At 33.2% G+C, this 15,065-nt stretch overlaps 1 protein-coding gene across 1 annotated transcript in view; it reads right to left on the bottom strand.

Annotated features, from left to right (window-relative positions):
- Positions 1–12: 12 nt before the first annotated feature.
- Positions 13–15,065, bottom strand: part of si:dkey-110c1.10 (unconventional myosin-Vb) — a 29,346-nt gene continuing 14,293 nt past the window's right edge. Inside the window, exons 29-35 of the mRNA XM_039810466.1 lie at positions 13,491–13,642; positions 13,093–13,182; positions 12,777–12,909; positions 12,397–12,694; positions 734–908; positions 560–640; positions 13–470 (exon numbers count right to left, since the gene is read on the bottom strand). Coding sequence (XP_039666400.1) covers positions 309–470; positions 560–640; positions 734–908; positions 12,397–12,694; positions 12,777–12,909; positions 13,093–13,182; positions 13,491–13,642 — 1,091 coding nt within the window. The 3' untranslated portion in view covers positions 13–308. The remainder of the gene's footprint in view (positions 471–559; positions 641–733; positions 909–12,396; positions 12,695–12,776; positions 12,910–13,092; positions 13,183–13,490; positions 13,643–15,065) is intronic.

Here is a 15,065-nt window from a genome sequence, read left to right as displayed (position 1 = left end):
ACACCACTATATTTTGACTACATAACTGCCTTGTTTTATTCAAATATTTACTACCTTTTTTAAAGAAACATTTTGGCATTGGTGCCATTTCAGTTTGTTATCTGACCTTCTACAGCATACAGACTAAGCCACTGATAATTAACAGATTAAAAAGTAAGTGCCACTAAAAAAAAATCTGAGAGAGGAATTAAATTCACAATATCTCCTGGAAGTAATTTTACTTTCAAAGGATTAAATTCAATATATTGGGAATTAAAATTTGCTAAAACATTAATATATATTGCCCTGAAGAGGCAAGGCATCCTTTTCTAGGCTCTGCGTAGAAAGGAGATCTTGAGGCAGTCTGGGATGACTAACTGCTCAGCATGGAGGACCGGGGGAGGCAAGTAGGGAAATGTGACAGGAAACACTCGTCTCACATCCATGAGGAGCTGTGGAGGCTGACCGTCAGAACGGCCTTTGAGAAGCCCCTAGAAGAGCAAAGACAGACCAATCACATGGAGTTTCACACCATTTTAAATTGATAAACACATGAAACCCTTGCAGCTGTAGAAAGTACCTGGACAGTACGGATAAAATTCAGTGTGACTCTTTCATCTAGGTCACTGTGGGGACTGTAGAGGGTCAGAATCTTCACTATCTGTTAAAGAAAACATACCAACAGGAAGTTATTTACACTTCACCTGCACTAAAATGTGCTCTCTCTTTAAGCCAGATGCAGATAGAGACCCACCTGCTGGCTGGACAGGGCAGTGCAGGTCTGAACAAGGGCCTGTGCGTCTGACTCAGTCTTTTTCCCAGCCTGCAGCAGCTGAACCGCCTGGATGAGGGGCTCCAGTGTGACCACAGCACCCCCTGACTGCAGACCTCGGCTACGCAGCCACTCCTCCAGCAGACTCACATTATAGCTTAATGACAAGAGAACGAAAGGCTTATTCATAATCTAATATGTTAAAACATATAACTTAACCTAAAAGGGGTGGGCACAATAATATGAATACATACACTTGGTTAAAAATGTCACAAAAAGTCGTAATTCAGTATAACATAAATTGTCATATAAAAAATGTATAGTATAGTATGTTATTAAAAAGTCAATGTCATAAAAAAGCATGTCATCAAAACTTATAAAGAAGTCTTAGTATAGTATGTCATGAAAAGTAATATGGCCGGGTTGGCTCAGTAGGTAGAGGAAGTGCACATATACTGAGAGGTTTATGCCTCGACCTGTATGTCTCCCCTCTCTCTCTCTCTCCCCTTTCTCACCTAGCTGTCCTGTCAAATAAAGGTGGAAAAGCCCTGCCCCCCCCAAAAAAAGTAATAGTATAGTATGTAACAAAACAAATCATACAAAGCAATATATGTCATAAAAAGTCATAGTATAGTTCATACAAAAAGTATAAAAATGTCAAAAAAGTCATAAAAAATCATAGTCCTAAATACTATGTCCAAAAGGTCATAATCTAGTGTATCATGAAATGTGATATTATTGTACATCATATGAGTGTCAAAAGAGGTCATAGTATGTCATGAAGATATTTTAAAAAGTCATAGTATAGAATATATATAATATAATACAGAAGTCATGTCATGCTATGGAATGTAATAGTATAGTATGTCATAAAGAAGTGTTGGTATTGGTATAGTAAGTCATAAAAATGTTAAAATTGTATAGTACACAATAAAAAAGTCATATTGTAATATATTTAATAAAAAGTGAATAGTATACTGCCCTACAAAGCAAAAAGGCGTAACTACGCAGAGTGCAGAACTGAGAAAAATGACTTTAAAGTTATCCTGTCATCCAGCTAAGTAGTTGTAGGTAGATTATTGGACATGTGGCTGTTTTTGTTACTTTATATTAGCTTATTCTTTGTACATATCAATCCTCATATTTAATTTGATATTTTACCCCTATTTTGCAGTTACTGTATTCTTGCTTTGTATTACTTACCAAAAAGTGGCACCATACCAAGGAAAAAGGCAGTAACTACAGATTCTCCAAAAACTATTTTGCCACAACTTGGGCTCTGGGTGTGTTAGATACACTGTATTTGAAATAATTGGAACCATTTGTTTTCCTGAACATGGATATACCAAAACCCAAACTAATTTGACCATTTTAGGTCAATATTTTCCACCCGGAAGCTGTTCTGGTGCTGAAACAGCTGCTTAAAGTCTCACATTGCTAAGCTGTATCAAGGCCCAAATGGGGACAATTTATTTTGAATAGGACCACATTATTATGTATCGCCTGTTAGCATAATGCTATCTGAATGGACCTCTGAGAGGAAGTCCCGCCCTGGTGGATGACAGGTGTTTATATTGTGATAGCCTTGCCTCTAAATGTTTAATCTGTCACTGTTACCATTCTCCGGGTATTTTCTTTTCAACGCCAGTTCGACCATCTTCTATCCCCGGCTTTGTGCCATTTCAAACAAAATTTGTGTGAAGTTAGAAGGGTGAAATCGCAAATGTTAAAACCGTCTCGTGAGGATGCCGCGAAATCAGCTATGTGTGTTCACCATGGAAACAGAAACTTCACTGCGCAGGTAAAACATAACAAGAATACAGTAATGGATGTTACTGTACGCATGCTTTGTTTCACTAGGGATTTTTGCAGTTACTGTACAAACGACTACCATTTTTCTCCAAAACGACACACATTTGAGATAAGATGTTTTGTCACATAACAAAGGATGCCTTGAATTTTTATGAAAATGATAACTCATTTTTGACTAAAATGCAGTTACTGCCTTTTTGCTTTGTAGGGCAGTATAGTATGTTAAATAAACTTCAAAAAAGGTTATATGTCGAAAAAACTCATAGTTTATTAATCAAGAAAAGTCATGAAGAAGTAAAATGTTGAAATAACTCATAGTATAGTATGTTGATGAAGTGAAAAAAGGTCATAGTATACTATGTCGAAAAAGTATACCATGTGAAAAATTCATAGTTATAGTATAGTATGTTGAAAAAACTCCAAAAAAGGTCATAGTATAGTATGTCGAAATAATTTTAAAAAAAAGTCCAAATAAATCACAGTATAGTATGTTGGAAAAAGGTCATAGTATATATAGTATGTCGAAAAAAAATCTAAAAAAGTCGCAAAACAAGTCATAGTATAGTATGTCGAAAAAGTCATAGTATAGTATGTTGAAAAGGTCATGTGAAATGTGTTTTGTGTTCTGTAAATAAAATATTACAAAAGAAAATTGTTGCTGTGTGGCATTCCTTCTTTGTTAGTATACTATGAAATAAAAAAGTCATAGTATAGTATGTTGAAACAATTCCTAAAATAGTCATAGGATAGTATGTTGAAAGAAGTTATAGGATAGTATGTTGAAAAAACTCCAAAAAAGGTCATAGTATGTTGAAAAGAGTCATAGTATAGTATGTCGAAAAAGTCATGTGAAATGTGTTTTGTGTTCTGTAAATGAAATATTCCAAAAGAAAATTGTTGCTGTGTGGCATTCCTTCTTTGTTAGTATAGTATGAAATAAAAAAGTCCTACTATAGTATGTCTGAAAAAGTGAAAAAAGGTCATAGTATGTCGAAAACAGTCATAGTATACTATGTCGAAAAAAGTCATAGTATAGTATGATGAAAAAGTAATAAAAAAAAGTCATAGTATAGTATGTTGGAAAAATTCGGAAAAAGGTCATAGTATAGCATGTCAAAAAAAGTCATAGTATAGTATGTCGAAAAAAGTAAAAAAAAGTATAGTATGTTGAAAAAAGTCGAAAAAAGTCATAGTATAGCATGTCGGAAAAAGTCATAGTATAGTATGTTGAAAAAAGTCATAGTATAGTACGACAAAAAAGTCATAAAAAAGTCATAGTATTGTATGTTGATAAAAGTCATAGTATAGTATGTTGAAAAAAGTCAAAAAAAGGTAATAGTATAGTATATTGGAAAAAGTCAGAAAAAAGTCACCATAGTAAAGTATGTCGCAAAAGTCATGTGACATGTGTTTTGTGTTCTGTAAATTAAATATTCCAAAAGAAAATTGTTGCTGTGTGGCATTCCTTCTTTGTTAGTATAGTATGAAATAAAAAAGTCAGTTTGTCGAAAAAGTAAAAAAAAGGTCAAAGTATAGTACGATGAAAAAGTCATAAAAAAGTCATAGTATTGTATGTTGATAAAAGTCATAAAAAAGTCATAGTATAGTATGTTGGAAAAAGTCATAAAAAAGTCATAGTATAGTATGTCGAAAAAAATCATAGTATTGTATGTTGGAAAAAGTCATGAAAAAGTCATAGTATAGTATGTCAAAAAGTCATAAAAAAGTCATACTATAGTATGTCGAAATAATTTAAAGAAAAAGGTCATAGTATAGCATGTCGGAAAAAGTCATAGTATAGTATGTTGAAAAAAGTCATAGTATAGCACGACAAAAAAGTCATAAAAAAGTCATAGTATTGTATGTTGAAAAAAGTCATAGTATAGCATGTCGGAAAAAGTCATAGTATAGTATGTTGAAAAAAGTCATAGTATAGTATGTTGAAAAAAGTCATAGTATAGTACGACAAAAAAGTCATAGTATTGTATGTTGATAAAAGTCATAGTATAGTATGTTGAAAAAAGTCAAAAAAAGGTAATACTATAGTATATTGGAAAAAGTCAGAAAAAAGTCACCATAGTATAGTATGTCGCAAAAGTCATGTGACATGTGTTTTGTGTTCTGTAAATGAAATATTCCAAAAGAAAACTGTTGCTGTGTGGCATTCCTTCTTTGTTAGTATAGTATGAAATAAAAAAGTCATAGTATAGTTTGTCGAAAAAGTAAAAAAAAGGTCATAGTATAGTATGTTGGAAAAAGTCGGAAAAAAGTCATAGTATAGTATGTCTATAAAAGTCATAGTATAGTATGTCGAAAAAAGTAATAGTATAGTATTTTGAAAAATGTCATAGTATAGTAAGTCGAAAAAAGTCATAGTATAGTATGTCGAAAAAAGTCGAAAAACAAGTCATAGTATGTCGAAAACGTCATAGTATAGTATGTTGAAAAGGTCATGTGAAATGTGTTTTGTGTTCTGTAAATGAAATATTCCAAAAGAAAATTGTTGCTGTGTGGCATTCCTTCTTTGTTAGTATAGTATGAAATAAAAAAGTCATAGTATAGTATGTTGATAAAAGTCATAAAAAAGTCATAGTATAGTATGTTGGAAAAAGTCATAAAAAAGTCATAGTATAGTATGTCGAAAAAAGTCATAGTATAGTATGTTGGAAAAAGTCATGAAAAAGTCATAGTACAGTATGTCAAAAAAGTCGAAAAAAGTATAGTATGTTGAAAAAAGTCGAAAAAAGTCTTAGTATAGCATGTCGGAAAAAGTCATAGTATAGTATGTTGAAAAAAGTCATAGTATAGTACGACAAAAAAGTCATAGTATAGTATGTTGAACAAAGTCATAGTATAGCATGTCGGAAAAAGTCATAGTATAGTATGTTGAAAAAAGTCATAGTATAGTACGACAAAAAAGTCATAGTATAGTATGTTGAAAAAAGTCATAGTATAGCATGTCGGAAAAAGTCATAGTATAGTATGTTGAAAAAAGTCATAGTATAGTATGTCGAAAAAAGTCATACTGTAGTATGTCGAAATAATTTAAAGAAAAAGGTCATAGTATAGCATGTCGAAAAAAGTCATAGTAAAGTATATCAAAAAAGTCGAAAAAAGTATAGTATGTTGAAAAAAGTCGAAAAAAGTCTTAGTATAGCATGTCGGAAAAAGTCATAGTATAGTATGTTGAAAAAAGTCATAGTATAGTACGACAAAAAAGTCATAGTATAGTATGTTGAACAAAGTCATAGAATAGCATGTCGGAAAAAGTCATAGTATAGTATGTTGAAAAAAGTCATAGTATAGTATGTCGAAAAAAGTCATAGTATAGTATGTCGAAAAAGTCATGTGACATGTTTTGTGTTCTGTAAATAAAATATTCCAAAAGAAAATTGTTGCTGTGTGGCATTCCTTCTTTGTTAGTATAGTATGAAATAAAAAGTCATTCTATAGTATGTCTGAAAAAGTCATAAAAAAGGTCATAGTATAGTGTGTCGAAAAAAAGTCATAGTATAGCATGTCAAACGAAGTCATAAACAGTCATAGCATAGTATGTCAAAAAAAAAGTCAGTATAGTATGTCGAAAAAAAGTCATAGTATAGTATGTCGAAAAAAGTAAAAACAAGTCATAGTTATAGTATGTCGAAAAAAGTCATAGTATAGTATGTTGGAAAAAGTCATGAAAAAGTCATAGTATAGTATGTCAAAAAGTCATACTATAGTATGTCGAAATAATTTAAAGGTCCCATGACATGGTGCTCTTTGGATGCTTTTATATAGACCTTAGTGGTCCCCTAATACTGTATCTGAAGTCTTTTTCCCGAAATTCAGCTTTGGTGCAGAACTACAGCCACTAGAGCCAGTCCTACAATGAGCTTTCCTTAGTATGTGCCATTTCTGTGTCTGAAGCTATTGAGGAGGAGAGTGGGAGTGGCAAGGTGGATGGTGGGGGTGTGGCCTTGACCAACTGCCACTTTTCTAAAGGTGTGACTTTTCTCGTTTGAAAGCCATGATGTCTCTCTCTCATGGGGCCAAATTCTCTGGGCGGGCAAAGCAGAGAAAGGGGAGGTAACCTTGCTTGTTATGACCTCATAACAAGCAGATTCCAAAACAGCTCATCTGAGCTTTCATTTTCATAAAAAAGTCATAGTATTGTATGTTGAAAAAAGTCGGAAAAAAGTAATAGTATAGTAAGTCGAAAAAAGTCATAGTATAGTATGTCGAAAAAAGTCATAGTATAGTATGTTGGAAAAAGTTGGAAAAAAGTAATAGTATAGTATGTCTATAAAAGTCATAGTATAGTATGTCGAAAAAAAGAAATAGTATAGTAAGTCGAAAAAAGTCATAGTATAGTATGTCGAAAAAAGGCGCAAAACAAGTCATAGTATAGTATGTCGAAAAAGTCATAGTATAGTATGTTGAAAAAGTCATGTGAAATGTGTTTTGTGTTCTGTAAATGAAATATTCCAAAAGAAAATTGTTGCTGTGTGGCATTCCTTCTTTGTTAGTATAGTATGAAATAAAAAAGTCATAGTATAGTATGTCTGAAAAAGTGAAAAAAGGTCATAGTATAGTACGATGAAAAAGTCATAAAAAAGTCATAGTATAGCATGTCAAACAAAGTCATAAACAGTCATAGCATAGTATGTCAAAAAAAAAGTCAGTATAGTATGTCAAAAAAAAGTCATAGTATAGTATGTCGAAAAAAATCATAGTATAGTATGTTGGAAAAAGTCATGAAAAAGTCATAGTATAGTATGTCAAAAAGTCATAAAAAAGTCATACTATAGTATGTCGAAATAATTTAAAGAAAAATGTCATAGTATAGCATGTCAAAAAAGTAAAAAAAAATGGTCATAGTATAGTATGTTGGAAAAAGTCGGAAAAAAGTAATAGTATAGTATGTCTATAAAAGTCATATCGAAAAAAGTAATAGTATAGTATATTGAAAAAGTCATAGTATAGTATGTTGAAAAATTCATATAGTATGTTGAAAAAAGTCATAGTATTGTATGTTGATAAAAGTCAAAAAGTATATATTGAAAAAAGTAGAAAAAAGTATAGTATGTTGAAAAAAGTAGAAAAAAGTCATAGTATAGTACGACAAAAAAGTCATAAAAAAGTCATAGTACTGTATGTTGATAAAAGTCATAGTATAGTATGTCGAAAAAAGTAAAAAAAAAAGGTCATAGTATAGTATGTTGGAAAAAGTCAGAAAAAAGTCATAGTATAGCATGTCGGAAAAAGTCATAGTATAGTATGTTGAAAAAAGTCATAGTATAGTATGTCGAAATAATTTAAAGAAAAAGGTCATAGTACAGCATGTCAAAATAAGTCATAGTAAAGTATATCGAAAAAGTCTAAACAAGTATAGTATGATGGAAAAAGTCCGAAAAAAGTCACAGTATAGTATGTCGACAAAAGTCATAGTATAGTATGTTGAAAAAGTCATGTGAAATGTGTTTTGTGTTCTGTAAATAAAATATTCCAAAAGAAAATTGTTGCTGTGTGGCATTCCTTCTTTGTTAGTATAGTATGAAATAAAAAAGTCATAGTATAGTTTGTCAGAAAAAAGTCATAGTATAGTATGATGGAAAATGTCGAAAAAAAGTCATCGTATAGCATGTCGGAAAAAGTCATAGTATAGTATGTTGAAAAAAGTCATACTATAATATGTCGAAAGAATTTAAAGAAAAAGGTCATAGTATAGCATGTCAAAAAAAGTCATAGTAAAGTACAGTATATCGAAAAAAGTCTAAAAAAGTATAGTATGTTGAAAAAAGTAGAAAAAAGTCACAGTATAGCATGTCGGAAAAAGTCATAGTATAGCATGTCAAAAAAAGTCATAGTAAAGTACAGTATATCGAAAAAAGTCAAAAAAAGTATAGTATGTTGAAAAAAGTCGAAAAAAGTCACAGTATAGCATGTCGGAAAAAGTCATAGTACAGTATGTTGAAAAAAGTCATAGTATAGTAAGACAAAAAAGTCATAAAAAAGTCATAGTATTGTATGTTGAAAAAAGTCACAGTATAGTATGATGGAAAAAGTCGAAAAATGTCATAGTATAGTATGTCGAGAAAAGTCAAAAAAAGGTCATAGTATAGTATGTTGAAAAAAGTCCAAAAAAGTCATAGTATAGTACGACAAAAAAGTCATAAAAAAGTCATAGTATAGTATGTCGAAAAATGTCATAGTATAGTATGTCGAAAAAAGTCGAAAAAAAGTAATAGTATAGTATTTTGAAAAAAGTCGAAAAAAGTCATAGTATAGTACGACAAAAAAGTCATAAAAAAGTCATAGTATAGTACGACAAAAAAGTCATAAAAAAGTCATAGTATTGTATGTTGATAAAAGTCATAGTATAGTATGTCGAAAAAAGTCATAGTATTGTATGTTGATAAAAGTCATAGTATAGTATGTCGAAAAAAGTCAAAAAAAGGTCATAGTATAGTATGTTGGAAAATGTTGGAAAAAAGTCATAGTATAGTATGTCAAAATAATTTAAAGAAAAAAGTCATAGTATAGCATGTCGGAAAAAGTCATAGTATAGTATGTTGAAAAAAGTCATACTATAGTATGTCAAAATAATTTAAAGAAAAAGGTCATAGTATAGCATGTCAAAAAAAGTCATAGTAAAATATATCGAAAAAAAGTCTAAAAACCTATAGTATGTTGAAAAAAGTCGAAAAAAGTCATAGTATATCATGTCGGAAAAAGTCATAGTATAGCATGTCGGAAAAAGTCATAGTATAGTATGTTGAAAAAAGTCATAGTATAGTAAGAAAAAAAGGCATAAAAAAGTCATAGTATTGTATGTTGGAAAAAGTCATAGTATAGTATGTTGAAAAAAGTCATAGTTTGTCGAAAGAATTTAAAGAAAAAGGTCATAGTATAGCATGTCAAAAAAAGTCATAGTAAAGTACAGTATATCGAAAAAAGTCTAAAAAAGTATAGTATGTTGAAAAAAGTCTAAAAAAGTCATAGTATAGCATGTCAAAAAAAGTCATAGTAAAGTACAGTATATCGAAAAAAGTCTAAAAAAGTATAGTATGTTGAAAAAAGTCGAAAAAAGTCATAGTATAGCATGTCGGAAAAAGTCATAGTACAGTATGTTGAAAAAAGTCATAGTATAGTAAGACAAAAAAGTCATAAAAAAGTCATAGTATTGTATGTTGATAAAAGTCATAGTATAGTATGTCGAAAAAAGTCATAGTATTGTATGTTGATAAAAGTCATAGTATAGTATGTCGAAAAAAGTCAAAAAAAGGTCATAGTATAGTATGTTGGAAAAAGTTGGAAAAAAGTCATAGTATAGTATGTCAAAATAATTTAAAGAAAAAAGTCATAGTATAGCATGTCGGAAAAAGTCATAGTATAGTATGTTGAAAAAAGTCATACTATAGTATGTCAAAATAATTTAAAGAAAAAGGTCATAGTATAGCATGTCAAAAAAAGTCATAGTAAAGTATATCGAAAAAAAGTCTAAAAACCTATAGTATGTTGAAAAAAGTTGAAAAAAGTCATAGTATAGCATGTCAGAAAAAGTCATAGTATAGTATGTTGAAAAAAGTCATAGTATAGTAAGAAAAAAAGGCATAAAAAAGTCATAGTATTGTATGTTGGAAAAAGTCATAGTATAGTATGTTGAAAAAAGTCATAGTATGTCGAAAGAATTTAAAGAAAAAGGTCATAGTATAGCATGTCAAAAAAAGTCATAGTAAAGTACAGTATATCGAAAAAAGTCTAAAAAAGTATAGTATGTTGAAAAAAGTCGAAAAAAGTCATAGTATAGCATGTCGGAAAAAGTCATAGTACAGTATGTTGAAAAAAGTCATAGTATAGTAAGACAAAAAAGTCATAAAAAAAGTATAAAAAAGTCACAGTATAGAATGATGGAAAAAAGTCCGAAAAAAAGTCACAGTATAGTATGTCAAAATAATTTAAAGAAAAAAGTCATAGTATAGCATGTCGGAAAAAGTCATAGTATAGTATGTTGGAAAAAGTTGGAAAAAAGTCATAGTATAGCATGTTGAAAAAAGTCATACTATAGTATGTCAAAATAATTTAAAGAAAAAAGTCATAGTATAGCATGTTGGAAAAAGTCATAGTAAAGTATATCGAAAAAAGTCTAAAAACCTATAGTATGTTGAAAAAAGTCGAAAAAAGTCATAGTATAGCATGTCGGAAAAAGTCATAGTATAGTATGTTTAAAACAGTCATAGTATAGTATGTCGAAAAAAGTCAAAAAAAGGTAATAGTATAGTATATTGGAAAAAGTCGAAAAAAAGTCACAGTATAGTATGTTGAAAAAGTCATAGTATAGTATGTTGAAAAGGTCATGTGAAATGTGTTTTGTGTTCTGTAAATAAAATATTCCAAAAGAAAATTGTTGCTGTGTGGCATTCCTTCTTTGTTAGTATAGCATGAAATAAAAAAGTCATAGTATACTCCAAAAAAGGTCAGGTGTTGAAGGTGTTGAAAAAAGTCATAGGATAGTATGTTGAAAAAACTCCAAAAGAGGTCATAGTATCTCGAAAAAAGTCACAGTATAGTAAATCTAATAAAGGTCATAGTATAGTATGTCGAAAAAGTCATAGTATTGTATGTAGGGAAGAAAAGTCATGGTATAGTAAAAAAAAAGTCATAGTTTGCATAAAAACGTCGTGCGACAACCTGGCAGTTTTGTCTCCCCTTGTTTCCTGTCTCAGCTTTATTATCAACTCCACAATAAAGGTGAAAATGCAGAAACAAATAATCAAAAAAAAAGAAGTGATATGGTATAATTTCTGGATATTCAATTGAAAACCAATTTATAGATAACAATAAATATATAATACTAAACTAGAAGGGCATTTTGAGAATGCAAACCTCTGACAAAGCACGCCCTATTTTACAATATTAATGCAGTGTGAATTTTACAAGTCGATTATTCAAATTATAACACATGAATGAAGCACAAACGCCCTATCTCGGAAAGTTAACGACGTTGAAAAATATTTTTTGCATCCGCCCTGTGATTCGATTTGCTTAAAAATGTAATGGGTTCTTCCTTGGCCCATGCTACACCATCCCACCAAGTTAAATGAAAATCAGGCCACACGTTCTTCCGTAATCCTGTGTAATGGCAAAATTACATTTAAGCATAATTCCTTATATTTTTATGTTTTATTTCTACTTTGATTCTCTTACAATACTGAAAGAGTGTTTATCTCATTTCCACATGTTGATTCTGATTCTCACTAAACTAAGTGAGAGCCCCAAAGTCTGGAACATAATGTGAGCATATTTGTTTGTCTGAACCGATAAAGGTACAAGGCCACAGTAAACTATCTTTTTCTACAGATTCACTTATCCCTTGCCAGCTGAGATGTACGGGGCATGTGACCTCAGGGTGAAAGTGGGGCACAGGGGATTAGATGAAGTGGCTCCAGGACGTCTCTTGAGATTTAGCAGTATCTTTATCTTTATGTTGCCTGTGAGAAATGCAAAGTCATGTTTAGACCAGAACATGTGTGATTGTCACTCCCTTTTTCTTGTTGTGCATATAAGCTAAGTGTTTCTTTTCACTCATTGAGGAACTGACTCCACGCTGAGCTGATGTGCTTTTTGTGAAACTGTGTTCCTCCTATATTTGCAAATATATAATATATATTTATATAATAATAAAATGCAAAAGCATAACATGGTTTTAGTCTTCGACTGTCTTATTTGTTTCACTTTACTAAACTTTCAAAACTTTACTCCTGCTGCAAAAGAAACTTCCACAACACCTTCTAACAGACAAACAAACCAACAAAATGATATGAAAAAATTGTTCATATGTAAATTTCTACCGTATTTGCATCCCACGACTCCAGCAGCACATGTCTTTCCTCAGCAGCAGGCTGTTGAGAGCGGAGGCAGAGATGAGGTAGGTGAGCTGGTGGAAGGCCTGCTCCATCTGTGACGGGGGCAGAGCCTGATGGGACAAAGCGGTGTGAAGGGCTCCTAGCTCCCTCAGCACTGCCGCCATTGTGGGAGCATCACCTCCTACGGTCCTGGGGTCAGAACCTGCTCGCTTTCTGGACGTTCCCAACTTAACTGCCGATCCAGACAGCCCTGGGATGGTCTCACTCTCCAACAGAGCAGGGACTGAGGGAAAGAGGGAGCAGGAGGTAACATAAGAGTGGGGGGAGCATTAATAGAATCAGTGTTGTTTTCATTATAGTGGTACCTATGATGTTTTGTAGGCGTTTTTCAGTGATGGAGAGGAGCTGCTGATAGGCCTGGATACAGAGGTCACTCAGGGTGCGGATCAAGTCACTCAGATCAGCCGCCAATGGAACCAGTTCGTCTGAGTCAAGGGTCTGAAAAGTAATTATCCATGCGTTTATTCAGGTAGTAAAATGTATTGATATCAAAGAATCCCCAACTACAACAAAGATTATGTTCTATTAATTCTATTCATCAGAGACTGGACTCTGTGCAAGACAACAAAGATGCTCCCGGTTAATAACATGTAAATAATAATAAATACATGTTCATCCTACCTGTTTCGGGGAGTGCTGGGTCAACAGGTCGTGCAGCAGAGAGGCATTTTTTAGCCACAGAGCTGTCATATCTACATCGTTACTATGTTTCTGCAGGGACAGATAGGATGAACAAAGGTTATATTGTCACTTGAAGATCAACACTAATCTAAAAAATATATCTCAGTGCTGCTATGTGCTGTCATGTGTATGTGAGAGGTATATGGGCTTTGCTGTTGTTGACTTTAGGGGGCCAGATTGTTGGACAAAACAATCCGCAAACAATCACTTGAAAGGGTTTCAAAGTCAGTTGTCGATGCTTCCCTCTTAGTGACCAGATACCCGACGTGATGTGATCTGCCCTTACACATTAAACCTCAAGCATATGGTGCACCAAGCAGACTTAGAGCTCAGGTTACCTTCAGAGCTGCCTTTATAGCAGTGACAGCAGCGCTACAAAGTGAGCGGGCGTACGTTTGGTCTCCGCTGCAGTCGGCCTGACGGACACACAGGAAGAGCACGCTGGCAGGCAGGCCAGGAGGCAGAGACAGGGCGCTGTCGACACGGATGTCTGGGCCACAGACAGAGAGCAGCAATGACATGGTGAACATGGCCAGGTCATATTTGTCAGCCATAGAAGAGTTAGTCGAAGTTAAAGTTTATTCTTGTGTGTCACATCATCCTCAGACGCAACGCTACAAAATTGTGGTCGCAACATCCCATAGACGGGTTTCTAAAGCATTTAAAGAGTCCTCTGACAGTTTTTCTCCATTGGTTTGGCTCATTTCTTGAAACAGAAATGACATTCTCAAAACAACATGGACAAATCTCCAAACCACTTGGCAATTGTTCACAACAGAATTGAATTTCTCATTCACTTCATCAAATTGCAAATGTACAGGTAGCCTACATTTAGTACAATTTCCAAGTGAATAGATCTTGTTGATCTAAACTGATTGTTGATTCTCAGTCTAATGGTTGTCCTTTCAAAACGTGTGAGGTATATTAACATCCTACTTTATTCTGATCATTCTATAACTTGTATTTAGGTCATATCTGAAAGTTCATCACTTCTAGCTACATATAGATGTAGCTAGAAGTGATGAACTTTAGCCTACTTTCAGAAGACACATCTGGAAAAGTGTTATCAATGGGGCCCTCCAGGACAGAGCCAGTTGGCATGAAGCCATTGGTCAGTTATCGATCCCACCCCAATTCATGTGGCACACATACAAAGAACTTTAGAGTGACTTTTGAGAATCTGAGAAGTGGTCCTCTCCGGGCTCTTCAGAGCTTGTCAATTGATGCTGATTTCTTTGATGTAAATAAACCTTTATAATCAAGAAACAGTGTCGCCGGATTCCTTTCCACATAGCATTACAGCATCGCTACCAATTACACCACAAATGTCAGTGTCATTTCTTTGTATAAGTCATCACATGCACAATAGTCTGTTCAATTGTCAAAATTAGTCATCATAATCAACATAACACCATGAATACCACATATGAATCCCTTGGAACATTTGATAAATTGATTACAGCAATTGACAGTGAAACTAGAACTTGACTAACAAAGGAGGAGTTTCACACATCTCTGATGACCAATCAAACAGTATGTTTAGTTACCTGACAGGTGCTGTCCATGATTGTGAATGCTGTCAAACATGTATATATAGAGCTTGACCATGCAGGACCAGTACAATTTCTGAACATGGAGGCACCTGGCCAAGTAAATTAACAAGGGCAACTGCCTGCTTGAGGAAGAGGAAGATGAAGAAGAAGAGGAGGAGGAAGAGGAAGAGGAAGATGAAGAAGAAGAGGAGGAGGAGTAAGGGTGCATGGTGGTGGAATAGGGGGAAGAGGCCGAGGAGCACAAAGACACCATGCTGTCCCGGATGAAATGTCATCAACCATGGCCTCACAATGGCGGAGGCAGGTCGCCCAGTGCAGTCTAATGTGCCTCGCTCTACAGTCTCCTCCATCATCCAAACC

Source organism: Perca fluviatilis, chromosome 9, assembly GCF_010015445.1.
Source record: "Perca fluviatilis chromosome 9, GENO_Pfluv_1.0, whole genome shotgun sequence".
NCBI lineage: Eukaryota > Metazoa > Chordata > Actinopteri > Perciformes > Percidae > Perca > Perca fluviatilis.
Note: the sequence above shows the minus strand (reverse complement) of the source record. Positions and strands in the feature narration are given on the sequence as shown.